The sequence below is a fragment of the Sander lucioperca genome, chromosome 6 (assembly GCF_008315115.2).
Source record: "Sander lucioperca isolate FBNREF2018 chromosome 6, SLUC_FBN_1.2, whole genome shotgun sequence".
Lineage (NCBI taxonomy): Eukaryota > Metazoa > Chordata > Actinopteri > Perciformes > Percidae > Sander > Sander lucioperca.
The window spans coordinates 15,755,707-15,769,824 of NC_050178.1; the positions used below are offsets into that span (position 1 = coordinate 15,755,707).

At 40.1% G+C, this 14,118-nt stretch overlaps 2 protein-coding genes across 5 annotated transcripts; one reads left to right on the forward strand and one right to left on the reverse strand.

The window, feature by feature from the left end:
* Window positions 1–2,054: 2,054 nt before the first annotated feature.
* Window positions 2,055–10,555, reverse strand: slc2a10 (solute carrier family 2 member 10). 4 transcript variants are annotated; one of them, XR_004101120.2, is made up of 7 exons: window positions 10,333–10,555; window positions 7,490–7,565; window positions 4,908–6,206; window positions 4,527–4,649; window positions 2,632–2,767; window positions 2,389–2,539; window positions 2,055–2,297 (listed from the first exon to the last, which is right to left on the reverse strand). XR_004101120.2 is itself a non-coding variant. In XM_036002004.1 (7 exons), the coding sequence occupies exons 2-6, from the start codon at window positions 7,491–7,493 to the stop codon at window positions 2,443–2,445; spliced, it is 1,659 nt and encodes a 552-aa protein (XP_035857897.1). In that variant the 5' UTR covers window positions 7,494–7,565; window positions 10,333–10,555; the 3' UTR covers window positions 2,055–2,143; window position 2,442. The 4 variants fall into 4 exon arrangements, 3 of the variants coding, with proteins under 3 accessions (XP_035857897.1, XP_031133043.1, XP_035857898.1); XM_036002004.1 differs by having other exon boundaries at window positions 2,055–2,143; window positions 2,442–2,539; XM_031277183.2 differs by lacking the exon at window positions 2,055–2,297 and having other exon boundaries at window positions 2,411–2,539; window positions 4,929–6,206.
* A 1,271-nt stretch (window positions 10,556–11,826) lies between these two features.
* tp53rk (TP53 regulating kinase) lies at window positions 11,827–13,856 on the forward strand. Its single transcript, XM_031277186.2, has 2 exons — window positions 11,827–12,097; window positions 12,752–13,856. Exons 1-2 carry the CDS (start codon window positions 11,875–11,877, stop codon window positions 13,237–13,239), a joined length of 711 nt encoding a protein of 236 aa, XP_031133046.1. The 5' UTR covers window positions 11,827–11,874; the 3' UTR covers window positions 13,240–13,856.
* The last annotated feature ends 262 nt before the right edge of the window (window positions 13,857–14,118 follow it).

A 14,118-nucleotide genomic window follows, 5' to 3' on the forward strand; every position in this document is an offset into this window, starting at 1 on the left:
TTAAATGTACATACAGTATGAACAAGTTGGTAATGCATTATGCATCAGCAAAGACGAGGAGTACAGAGGACTGATGGAGAGCTTCATCACATGGGGTAAAAACAATCAACTGAAGCTCAATATCAATATCTGGGTTAACAGAGGAACAAGAGGCCCCTTGTCCTGTTTATCATCCAGGGAGAGGAAGTGGAGAGGGTGGACTCAGAACAAAAAAAAACTGGACTGGTTCCACAACACTGAAGCCCTCTTCAGGAAAGGCCAGAGCAGACTGTTGTTCCTCAGAAGACTCGGAGCCTTCAAACAGGCTTCTGAAGCTCTTTTATCACTCTGTAGTAGCCAGTGTGCTGGGGAGGTGGCATCAAGGCCAGCTCTGATTGGGCTGGAACTGGACAGCCTGGAGTCAGTGGCACACAAGCTGTTGGCAGATGGGCAGCTCATTTAGCTACTGGATCATCCCAACCAGGTCTAAAACTAAGCACTCCTTTGTACCTGCTGCTATCCACACACACACACATTTTAACAATTTAAGTCCACTTGAACGGAACAATTTACAGGGACATAAATATTATAGATGCAATTAAATACAAATACTGTACAAAACCACGCACTGGCATACAGCAGGTCTTCATAATATTAAGGATATCACCTTTTGGTGTGGCTCAGGTCGTAAGAGCGGTTGCCTACTGATCAGAAGGTTGGTGGTTCTATCCCTGGCCCTGCAGTTCTATCTTGGGCAAGACACTGCACCCCAAATTGGCCTAGATGCTGTGCCATCGGAGTGTGAATGTTGTATGGCAGCCTTGGCCAAAGTGTATGTGTGTGAATGGTTCCTGTACTTTGTAAGATATGTTTATTAAGACTAGAAAAGCGTTATACAAATACACTCCATTTACATCCCTCTGTTCTCATGGGTATAAGTTACAGTGCCTTCGCCATACTTGGCGGGTGCTCATGATAGCAGACAGAGCACAGTACTTTGCTAGCCGTTTAGTTCTCTTTTTAGGCATCCCAAGCTGATGAAGCCCTTTTACAACCAGCCTGTGTGTGCTTCCTAAGCTGCCAAATATGAAAACAACACACACACACACACACACCGTTGGACTGCTGGATTATTTACCTAATATGTATACCTTGCTATATATAGATATATTGTTATATTTTATACTTTATTTATATTATACTACACTTACTATATTACACACTAGAGCTGCAAAGCTTAATCAATTAGTTATCAACTATTAAATTAATCAGCAACTATTTTGATAATCGGTTTGAGTCTTTTTATGAAAGGTAACAATTGTGTGATTGCAGCTTGCATTTTCTAGTTTCTTCACTCTGTGAGAGTAAACTGAATATCTTTTGAGTTGTGGACAACAAGACATTTTGTCGTCATCTTGGGCTTTGGGAAACACTGATCCACATTTTTCACCATATTATGAAATTTTATAGACCAAACAACTATTAATTGAGAAAATAACCGATTAATTGACTATGAAAATTATCATTAGCTGCAGGCCTACTACATGTACTGTATTTTACTATATGATACCCATACTATACTGTTTTTATACTTTGATATCTGATACTTATTCTATGCCATCCTATGTTATGTTGCTGTAAAGGAGAACTGGTTGTTTTCTGGTGCTCTCTGCAAAATATAAAAAGATATTCTAACTGTGTCCGGGTTGGCTTAGTGGGTAGAGCAGGCACACATATATTTAGAGGTTTATGCCTCAACGCAGAGGTCCAAGGTTCAACTCCAACCTGTGATGATTTCCTGCATGTCTTCCCCCTCCCTCTCTCCCCTTTCTCACCTGTCCTGTCCATTAAAGGCAGAAAAGCCCCAAAAACGTAATCCTTAAAAAAAAAAAAATAATACTCTAACTATAGTCTATAGTTCTGTGTGCACCGTACTTCATGGGAACTTGGAAGCAACAGCAAATGTTTTCCCTGGCGTCCCCTGACAGCTCACTATGGCCATGCTAAGAACAAGCAATACTGTCAAGGGCTCAAGGCTCAGAGATCATTCAAAACTCTTTGTAGTTTTACTTTTTTTTATTAATTTTATTGCTGAAGGAGACCCAAACTAGAGTGGTCAAATGATGATGATGATGATGATCACAGGTAATAGTGTAAACTGAATTGGTAGTAAGCAAAAAATGTAAATGAACACACCCAACATGTCATTTACAATAGCTTTCAGCTTTGTGACACTGCAGTGAAGTTAAACAAGGAGGTCTATCTATGTTGTAAACATGTTTCAATGCCAAAAAGAGCCAGTTTGATAGCTGGTATGACTGCAAAACAAAAAACATGATCACAAAAAACAAAAACACAAAGATACCACACATGTATTCCAATATCAAGTGCAATGGAGAAAAAACCTACTATGAGTTTAAAACCATCATGTTTTTTTTTTACGTCAGTGCCTGTCAGTATTAATCACCCTGAGGGGCTAACTTGACAGTGCACTCTTTGGTACTGTGGGGAAGTGTTTCTCCAGCTGATGATGCAACAGCACTCCTCGCTATGATTAAACCTGCAAAACAAGGCCAAGAACACACACATCAGTGTCTCAGGATGCCACCTGACATTATTATGTGTTTTTAATCAGACAAATATAGATCCTACTTGTTTGAACGCAGTTCCTTGTCTATCTGCTCCAGAGTCTTCCCTTTGGTCTCTGGTAGCATGAAGAAGAAGAAGGCCGCAGCTGCCACAGCAGCCATCCCATACAAAAGAAACATCCCAGACAGACCGATCACATCTGTTGATTAAAAACATAGTCCACTCTCTGCTGGTCATTATTTCACGTAAACTAAGTCAGGAAAAACGTGCCAGGAAATATGACCATCGTTTCATCTGAGTTTGTAGTCAGAACAGATATTAATTTATCAATGAATACAGCTATACAAAGTGATTTTATGGCCTCAGAAGTATCATATTTTTTATAAGATCACACAAGAAGTCATGTTTCCTCTTAAATTTACTTTGAAGCAGCATTACAATTTCTTTTTTTATCTTGAAGGCAGGGTTGGTAACTATTTCCAATATAACCTTTTTTAAATATAGTTTGAAATGGTCTTTACACACCGACAGCAATAAATAACTTATGGAGTTACGGAGCCCAGAGGAGATGCTACTTTCACATCTTGCTAGCTTTTCAGCATTACCAAACCTTCCTTTAAAGTGGTACACAGTGGTCCACAGAGGTGTCAAAAGTATTCACATTCATTACTCAGGTAGAAGTATAGATACTAGGGTTTAAAAAGACTTCTGTTGAAGTATCAACTCAAGCTTTTTACTCAAGTAAAAGTGTAAAAGTACTGGTTTCAAAACTACTTAAAGTATAAAAGTAATGTAAGGGAAAAAATAATACAATAAAATCAATATGCTTTGGAAACAATTAGCTTGTGGTACTTGGGTGCGTAGAGCTTGCAGCGCATTCGAAAGGAGTTGTTTTTGCATCCAACCATTTCGAAAAATTCTTCCAGGTACAGCCAGGGATGTAGAAGGGTTGGCTGGTCTTCCTGGCTACCAACCTCCTCACTGGTGCTTGGTTGGGACATTTTGCTCGAGTTCTCTTGAGTATCTGCCACGGACATCTTCGTACTAGGCTACATACGTCTGCTGTTTCCTTGTTGGAGTGTGACGTGATTTGTGTCATGTGCAGGTGCAATGGATCGCGTACAAACCAATAGGGTGTCGGTGTGTTTTTTTGGGGTGTTTTTTTGAACAATCACAAGCTGGAATGAAAACAAGCTGAACTGAAATAGGAGTAACGAGGCTATTTTTTAAAATGTAAGGAGTAGAAAGTACAGATAATTGCGTGAAAATGTAAGGAGTAGAAGTAAAAAGTCTGCTGTAAAATAATTACTCCAGTAAAGTATAGATACCCCAAATTTCTACTTAAGTAAGGTAATGAAGTCTTTGTACCTCTGGTGGTCCACCCACACAGATGTTTTCCCTTCATTTGATAAGACGTCTTCCTGTGTAGGTGCATACACACTGACATGTCTCTCCTGTTTTCTCAGCAGACATTTTAACTTGTCATACCAGAAAAAAGCTCAGCTGTAACTAATTAAATGAACAGTTCCACTTCATTGAAGTGTCTCTGTATGCCATGCCAGTGAGTCAACATGCTACACTACTATAATAAAAGATCACTTGTTTATTATATTTCTATATATATATATATATATATATATATATATATATATATATATATATATATATATATATATATTTCCTAATAATTACTTAATAACTGAATTTTAAAATGGACTGACAAATTAACATTATTCCAATTACTGTTTCCGTCTAACATATCCCATCTCACAACTCATTTGCATTCTACTTAAATACATCCTTTACAGTTTGCATTTTGCCAACAAGTTCACCATATCTTTTTAAAAGGTGATATTATCATATTAATGGAACATCATTAATTTTATTAGTTACTCCTGCACTTTTCCTACTGTTACTAGTGAAAATGTGCGCTGGGTAAATGATGTATGGGAACTCACCAATACAATTCAAGAATGTGAATGTGACCAACAGGTTGGCAGCCCAGTTGAAGCAGCTGGTGAATGCGAATGCCCTTCCTCTGACAGCGGGTGGAAATATTTCACTCAGGAGAAGCCAGGTCACTGGTCAAAGACAAAAGAAACGGCTTCATTTACCAGCTCTAATAACCCACTGAAAGTTGGATAGGGTTATTTTAAAGGCGATAAAGCTGCAGTAGGCATCTTTGCATGCAGCTCCAAAATGCTTATTAAAGTGTCTATTACACATAATAGTACATGTATTAGTTTATAGTATGGGTATTTCTATCACTCTTGCCTTGTGTAGCTTTAAATGCACAATTCGGAATAAAAACGGTTGTATCTAAACTTAAAAAAAAAAACATTTTGAGTGAATATACAAACTTGGTCCAAATCCAACGGAGTATGCACTGACGACAGCCATCATACACACAAGAATGATCCAGTTCACAACTGTGCCATGGGCGCTAGGAGGAGATGCCAGAGGAGTGTCCGGTGGTTTCTGTCTAACTTGATCAAGTACTACATCTTGATCCTGTGTGTTGGTATTAAGGAGTCTTTGGCTCTCAGGCATGTCAAAAACTGAGCGATTACCAACATTTAAATGAGGTACATCTGTTCGGTTAACGTTAAGGTCCTCAGAATTACAAGGCATCTTAGCATTCATCAATGAATGCCCACTGAGGAGTCCAATGGTTATCAGACACAGCGCCATAACAGAGCACCCATTGATGAGCAAAGGCCTCCTGCCCACCCTGTCTGAAAACACCATGGAGGTCAGAGTAGCGATTACTTTGACTAACCCCAAGCCAACAGACGCCAGCACTGCCGAGGCATTGCTCTGAAACCCCACCGAGTGGAAGATAGTGGAAGCGTAGAGGAGAACATTGGGCTGGCCTGTGAACTGCTGAAAGAGCACCAGTCCGAGGCCAATGACAGTCCGAGTCCTCATGTTGTCTTTACGCTGGATAAGATAAATGCTGTTGAACTGAACCTTCCTGCTTTCCATGCTGGAGCTGACTTCTGAGTCATCTGCTTCTTGGTTTCCGACAGTACTTATTTGGTCGCTTTCAGTTTGAAAGCAATATTTTTGGCTTAAAGATTCCTTCGAGCTGGATGGAAGAAACCAGATAGAGACCAGCTGAATCACAGTCGGTACTATGGCTAATCCAAACATCCACTTCCACCCTCTTTTGGAGTCAGCCAGGATGTAGTTCATAGCATAAGCTGCCAGGATGCCCACAGTGATTCCAGCTTCATACAGTGTTACCAGAAAGCCCCTTCGGTCTGGGGTAACCATCTCGGACACAAAGATGCAGCAGGACATGGAGGATATACACATGGCGAAGCCCAGTGTCATCCTGCCCACCACCAGTGCAGAGAAGGAGTTGATGAGCAGGACCAGGCTGCCGATCAGGATCAAGACATTGCTGAGGAGGATGGAGTTCCTGCGGCCCCGATGGTCGATCAAGCAGCCGCCCACGATGGAGGCCAGCAGAGCTCCTATCAACAAAGAGCTGACCAGAGCCTCCTGCTGGACACATGTGAGTCTGAACTCTGCTTTGAGCTGCAGCAAAGCACCTGAGATGATGCCCAACTCATAACCAAAGACCAGGCCGCCCAGACTGGACACCACACTGGCCAACAGGAGGATGGAACTACCTGGGAGGAAGGAAAACATTCAGTGGCTTACTATTTTAGAAGAGCACTCTTAACAAAAGATATACATTTACACAGCAAAATAATCTCTGTGGTGAACTTGTGAATTTTATATTAATGTTTCACCTTCATGGGGTTTTCATCAGATCATACCACTAATGGCCAATAGATGCTGACTCCAAAAAATCAGCAGCTCTATTAACATCCATTCAAACAAGAAGAAATACAAAGTCCTTTCTTTCTTCATATTTAAAAAGTGATTAGTTTGATTCTGGCTTAAAGCGAGGTATATATTAGAGATTGTTTGCTGTATTTACAGGAATTTCATGCTCTATTAACCTCTCCAGATAGCAGCAAGTCTATAAGTCATATCCTAAAAATGTGCCTTCAGGAAGCAATGGATGATGTCATAAATGCTTAAGCAGTGGTTTCCAAAATGGGTGCTGCTTCACTCTGGGGTGTCTCAGCTAAACAAATCCTATGAAGGGGTGCTGTAGTTGAAAAAGGTTTGGGTACCACTAAGCTAAAACCATGTTTTCTACAGTATATAGTCTAAATGTAGACTATGTTTTTACTCAGGTAGATATAAATTAGCTTTACGCAATACATAATATACAATATAAGGTAAAGTCATCGCAGTCTATAGGTTTCCTGTGTTTTTATGAATTTGATCAAAGCTCTGTTGTGCAAAGTACATCCAATCTCAAAATGTTTTTTTACATTAGTTTACAGAATGTATCATATTCTAGTTAATTCCAAATGAATGATTCACATTCATCACTCCAACTGTTCCGCAGCTGTTTCTCGCATTAACCTGAGTCTTTCATGTGCAGTATCTATTGACAGAAATGCAAATGAGGCAGACGGTAGTACACACGAAAGCTTCTGAATCTCAATACTGATAAAAGATTAACCATGCCATCAATTCCTATGAGGAAAAATGAAGCTTTGAACAGTTCCTCACTGACTGCAAACACAGTCCATGTGTAAACCTGACAGAATTAAGTTTCTTTGCACATTTGATTGATTGATTAATTGATTGATTTGAAACATTTTATGATTTTTTAAGGACTCTTGATGGTCTAAATGTAGTTTCAGAGGTTTAAGCAGCTGTGACACTAAAGTAATGGTATCTGCATTGACTTTAAACAGGACACACTGGTCAGCCCTACAGGGAAACAATGTAATGCATTTGTTCCTTCCCTTGCTTTCCTTTACATCAGAGTAAAACTAAACACTGTTTAACTGCTTTACAATGGAGAATCACACATTTACATTTAACTTACCCATTGCTTCTGTCCTGTTACATTGACATTTCAGTCAGGCTGTGAAGGACAGGATTCATTTCTTGGAAGACATCCTCTGTGAAATATAAGCAAAACATAAGAAAATAATAATGGTCTGGCACCCACTGCGAGTCTTGTGTACTGCTAATAGACAAGATAAGGGAGCCCACAAGAGCCTGCTGCAGCCCTGTCACCATGACAACCCTTTTGTTGATTGCCATGATTTCATTAGGGAGTCCACTTGAGATGGGCTCAACAAAATAAATAGCTGTGACGCATGCTAGTTTGTTTAGTCCTACATTAACACCAAATATCAGCTGATAATGACAGAGCAGTTGGGATTAGGTGGAGGAATCTACACCAGTGTGATTACAAGCACCAGCTCTACAGAAATGAACTGGGAGTAGGGCTGCCCCCCGTTTTGGTCTTAGACGACTAAGATTTCTTTAGTTGATTAGTCATTTTTATGTTTTTTTCATACTGAATGACTTATTTCCTATAAGGAACTTATATTATTATCTCTGGTAAACACAAGATTTAAAGTGGTGCTTTGCATGATTCTTGTGGGTAAACTCAGTTTTACAGATCTGTCGATTAAATCAACTAATCGATTAGTCGACAAAATCGTCTGAGTGTGTGGCCGGGTTAGCTCAGTTGGTTGAGCAGGCGCACATATATAGAGGAGGTTTATTCCTCGACGCAGAAGGTCCAGGGGTTTGAGTCCGACCTGTGACGATTTCCTGCATGTCTTCCCCCTCTCTCTCCCCTTTCATATCTAGCTATCCTATCCATTAAAGGCGGAAATGCCCAAAAAAGATCGTGTTGAGTGAGGGTATGAGTGTTAGTGGACCAAGAATTTCTTTAATCGAGGACAGCCCTAACTGGGAGAGGGATATTTCAGAGGTCAGTCCTCATTTATAATTTTTGGTTCAGAACTGACTCAAAACAATATTTGGACAGGCACACAAAACCTCCCATCAATTGTAACTGTGAAGGTCCTTGTTAGGGTTATATGTAGCATCATAGTTCAAAATTCTGACAATTTCAGCTTGAACAGAGAAACTTTACAATATTTTATCCCTATAGTGACTTTTTAGTTTCTTGGAGTTGATTTTGATAACGTTTAAAGCTCTTATTATACTTGCTGTTAACTTCCTCTGTCAACAAACCAGTGATTCATCTTTCATCAAGTTAGGTAACTCGCGAGATTTTTAAAACCAAATCTGCTTTTAAGTGTGCCAAAGTTTCCTTGAGTAAGACACTGAACCTCAAGTTGTGCCCCCAAGTTGTGCCTTGCAAGTGTGTGAATGGGTGAATGAGAGGCTAATTGTAAAGCACTTTGTCCAATAAGGTAGAAGTGCGCTGTAAAAATGCAGTCCATTTACCATAAGAACCCACGGCGACACAAGTGTCACACACTCTTTAAATGTTCTGGAAAGTTCCTCATTCAGCTTTATCCTTGGTTTTAACTCATGAAGTCCCTAAGTGACACTGATGGAACATCCTGGTAGCTCAGCGTAAATTCTTTCAGGAAGACTTCTAAACTGCATTCACTCTCTCTCTCCCTAAACTGATCAGCTGATTCAGGGCGTTCTCTTTTTAGTTAAACAAACCAGAATTGGCCATGAATTCCACGAGCCAATCACAGCATGGCATCCCTGCCTAAATCTGTTCTTCTCTCTGCTGCTGTCAGTTGTCATTTCAGGCAAAGCATGCAACCCTCCTCCTCCCCATTCACCTCCACTCATCGTCATTCATGGCACCCTGGGTCCTCCTCCAGTAGACCGCTTCCGTCAGCTCCTTTCAACGGTCTTCAGGCTCCTTCACCACCACCAGTGTCAGAGACTCTATCGGGGGATATGCCTACTCATGGCTTCTCTACCCCTTATAAATGATTTAAATATCTATCTCCAAACACTCTGTACATTTCATATTGTGCATATGTAACAAATAAACCTTTTGTATATTTGCAACTAAGTCTCTCCTGATTGAATTACTCAGAGCCCATGTGGCCTCTTCAAATTGTTTGTGTTGTCCAACCAACAAGTCTAAGAATTTATTGATTGAGAATCAACGATATTCAGTTTAAAGTGACATAAAACATGTGAACCATCTGTTTGACGTTTGCTTTCTAAATGACTTGAATCTATTATTAGAATGGTTGTCTGTAAAATCCATCAGTCATTACAGTTTATTTAGCACTTAAAACAAGTTTACAATATGCGTTATATAACTGCAGGAACTAAATCAGTACAGTGCTCACACATAAAGGAAGTGAAGAGTGTAAACTGGTTTATCCAGTGGTGGAGGAAATATTCAGATCCTTTACTCAAGCAAAATGTACTGGAGCAATGCATCATATATGCATCTTTTATATGTTTTGTATGGAAATTCTGAACTAGGCTAACTGTAAGTGTAGTGGAGTAAGAAGTACAATATTACCTCCAAACTGTTGTAGAGTAGAAGTAAAAAGTGGCATGAAATGGAAATGCTCAAAATTGTACAGTACTTGAGTAATTGTATGGTTATATTCTACCACTGGGTCTATCTCACAACTTTCTCCTTTAGTTTCAAGAAAACCGATCTGACCAGTGACCATATTCTCTCCAAGCCTCGCTGTCTACAGTCCCTGACCTGCTAACAGTTTCAGTTGTGGACAATAGAGCCACTATTCATCGACTCGCACTATTTGTCCGTTGTTGTTTAACGGGACAGACAGTAGGCTACATGCGACAGTCTGCTGTCTCGCTGTGTTTGTAACACTGTTAATGAACTCTGAAGACACTTTAATCCGCTGTGGACTAGTTCGGCTATGAGACATCCGGGAAGGGAAATGGACTCACCGTAAACAGCGGAGGTGATAAAAAAGAGATGCTCCTGAAGACTTCTGGCCCTTCCCTGGAAGTCTGAGCTACGTGGCAGCCGTGTCAAGTCGTAAGAGGAAAAACTTCTTGGCGAAGTTTTGACACCAGAGGTCGACAACTTTCCCAGCATATTGGGAAGGAATATGTCCCGAAGAGGCTCAACACACCGCTCACAGGTTAAAGGACCAGTCAGTAGTTTTAATTTTGGACTTTGGAGCCAGATTCAGGGCTTAATCCAAACCTAGTGTGGGAGATTTTTTCCCAAACAGCAGCTATTTGCACTATTTTTCGAGCCATTTATTAAAAGAATGCCGAGAAATATGTAGGCCTACATATTGGCATCATGATGCATTACCCTGCATCACTTCCTCAATTATTATACACATGGTTTTCATCAACAAATTCAAGCAGTCAGATATTTACTATAATAGCATATATATATATATATATATATATATATATATATATATATATATATATATATATATATATATATATATATGGTTTTATAATTCATGAGGAGTATACCGTTTTATTGTATCAATAAATGGCACTTTTTTGAAGTATTTAATTTGTCAACTCTCATTGATTCTTGCTTCATAGCCATATTTATGTATATTTATGTAACGAGGTACAAAAAAACGGAGGATCAGTCGCTCAGGAAGTTGGGGTACAAGTTTCCCTCAACTGCAGAATCAGACGCTGCGAAGCGGAAGCTGACTTCAGCGTGGTCAGATGAGTCCATACAGTCTATGGTCACATCGTGTTTGAGCCATTTTCAGCGCAAAATCTCCTCACATTTCTTGCAGAAAATCCTCTTGCACCCCGACTTCCCTGTGATATGCGCACAGAGATTTATGCACATGACAGGCCTTTTTTTCGCCATGTCTAAAATCACATCAGAGTAATCCAAAGTCATTTTAGCCTATGGTGAAAGCAACACTGGTTCACTGGTGCTGTTACCTTGGAAATGACAACAACATCCATATGTCAAAGCATATTTTAACATAGGCTGCAATGGGAAACTGGCATGGAAATAAAAATCCGCTCAAGCATCATCAAGCAGAGTAGGGTTCCAAAGCATAGAATGTAAATATTAATATTAACAGTATAGATGTTCCAAAGTAATTTTAGCCTGTGCTGAAAGCAACACTGGTACACTGGCGCTGTTGCATTGGAAGTGATTTTATTTTTTGTTATATGAAATAGAAAATGAATCAAGCATATTTTTAAATATCTCGCATCCCAGGAAAAGGAAAAAAACGCCTTGTATTTCAATTTCAAATTTTGTATTTTAAAACGAAAATCAAATAACCATTCGTTTTTTGTTTTTTAATACCTGTTTATGAAATGAAAATCGACTGACCAAAAGTTAAACTGACCAAGGTAATATGTGACTAGTATGTAAAACCTTTCTTTTATTGTTGATGTGTATTCATTAGTGGCCGCTAGGTGGCAACCTGTAGAAACAGAGCAGAGGAAGCATGAGGACAGGACAGTAGAAAAACAACGGAAGTAAACATGGCCCAGAAGGAGAGCATGGCGGTCCCAGAGTTCCTCAGTAAAGCGGAGTTAGTGAAACAAGGAGCAGAAGCCCGGGTGTACCGGGCAGAGTTTCTAGGAAAGCCGACTATTGTGAAAGAAAGGTTCCCGAAACGCTACAGACACGCAGTGCTGGACGAAAAACTGACCCACCGCAGGACTGTGCAGGAGGTCCGTTCCATACTGCGCTGCCGGAGAGCCGGTAGGTTTCTCACTGCTGGTCTAGGCCCGGTCTGGACCTCACCCTTTAGAGGTCCGAGTGGACTTGATCCAGAGCCGCATACTTACCAATAAAATACGGTTAAATAAAAGTAGCGATATTATTTAACTCCAGCTAACCTCAACCCGAGAGTGTATACCGCGAACCGTGCAACAAAATCTGTGATCCGTCAGATTCTGAAGTGGTTGACCGGGTGAGAAGCCCGCAGAAAAATGTAACGTTAGATCACATCGACCCAAATGGCTTGTTTTGTCTTAACATCAGAATATCACCCAAAGATAATCATCAGTGAAATAAAACAGAGAAAGCAGCAACTCCTCATATTTTAGGAACATGCCGCCCCAAATCCTCACACCAAATGTGTATTAATGCAGCGCTTAAAATAGTCCTCAACAAATTAACTATTTCCTCAATGTTTCCTCCATTATTAGTACTTAAAGATGCACTAACACATAGTTGGTTTACGTTTTTGCCTGAGATTTTTTGACAATAAGGAAGAATAAGAGAGAAAAAAAAGGATAATGCCATCCTTATCATTTAATATGAGAAAACACAGGCTTATAAGGAGTTGCTTTTGTATCTTTAGAGCCCAACATCAATTTGTTAAATCAGACTCTTCTCATTCCCCTTCCTCAGGCATATCTGCCCCTGTAGTCTATTTTGTAGACTACACATCCCACTGTATTTTTTTGGAGGAGATCGTGGGTTCCTCGACTGTACGTGACCACATTGCATCTAATCAGCGGTCTGATTCCTGTAAGAAGCCGGAGCTGGAGCGACTGGCTGACAGAGTGGGCCAGATCCTGGCCAAAATGCACGACGAGGACGTCATCCATGGAGACCTGACCACCTCCAACATGCTGCTGAGATGCGGCCTGGAGGATGGGGAGTTTGACCTGTTCCTCATCGACTTCGGCCTGAGTTACATCTCTGCTCTGCCGGAGGATAAGGGGGTGGACCTATACGTGCTGGAGAAGGCTTTCCTCAGTACCCACCCCAACACTGAGGCACTGTTTGAGAGGCTGCTGAAGAGCTATGCAGCGGCATCAAGCAAGTCGTCAGCAGTCATTAAAAAGCTTGATGAGGTTCGCTTGAGAGGGAGGAAGAGGTCAATGGTGGGATGATGGTCCATGCTGTGTACAGGGACAAACCTCTCTGGAAATTATGTTTCTAAAAGTATGTTCTAATTACAAAGCTGTTATTGTGCAAAAAAAGAAGTTACATAAAAAAAAAAAAAAAAGTTTCTTCTTATGGAAAGCCAGGATAATAAAAAGTGACTTTGTAATGATGTTAGCACATTTTGGAACCGTTTGTCTCCACCTCTACAAAAATGTTACATACAAAGTCAGACTACATTCTTATTAGTAAGACACATTAGCGTCCTCACATCCATTATTGCTGATATTGTGGTAGCATGTACCAAGAATCTACAGAGACACAAGTGCCTGTTGCCCCGCTTTACTACAGAACAAGACATGAAAGATGTATGTTGGTATGTGCAGATGTATATGTTTCTGTGTACTGGATGTGAAAACAAATATCCCTCTGGAACAATAAATCTAAAAATGATTTTACATGTCTACATATTGTTAAAACAATGGTCATATGTAGTCTTGATCTGTAGTCTAGTCTGTTATAACCTCAGTTCTTTATGCATCTTGCAACCGGAAAAAACTACAAATCAGTGCTTGCTGGGATATGTTCCTTTTTTAAGCCTCTCATACTGCATAAATGACATGCAGCTCATTGGCTTTTGACCTGTTCTGTGAATTAGCATAATTAAGATCACCGATCTAAGGAATAAAGACACTGGAGGTCACTGACTGTCAATTAGCTGTCAGACATTAATTTAAATAGAATAAGATCTATCAAAATCACATTAAACAGCACGGTAATTTAAAAAGAAAAAAACCCCGAATTGGATGCGTTAACTTTGAACAAAGTATCTGCTTTTTGTTTTGGAACACTGTACTTTGACCGCACAAGCAGAGACCATCCTCGGG

Excerpts from the sequence above, each read along its gene's own strand:
- slc2a10 (XM_036002004.1), bottom strand. Across the intron at positions 4,650-4,907 it reads TTTGTATATTCACTCAAAAT|TGACCTGGCTTCTCCTGAGT; the intron begins GTTTTTTTTTTT and ends GTCTTTGACCAG. Across the intron at positions 2,540-2,631 it reads AAGGAACTGCGTTCAAACAA|GTTTAATCATAGCGAGGAGT; the intron begins GTAGGATCTATA and ends CTTGTTTTGCAG.
- tp53rk (XM_031277186.2), top strand. The coding sequence starts at position 11,875 with ATGGCCCAGAAGGAGAGCATGGCGGTCCCAGAGTTCCTCAGTAAAGCG. Across the intron at positions 12,098-12,751 it reads ACTGCGCTGCCGGAGAGCCG|GCATATCTGCCCCTGTAGTC; the intron begins GTAGGTTTCTCA and ends CCCCTTCCTCAG.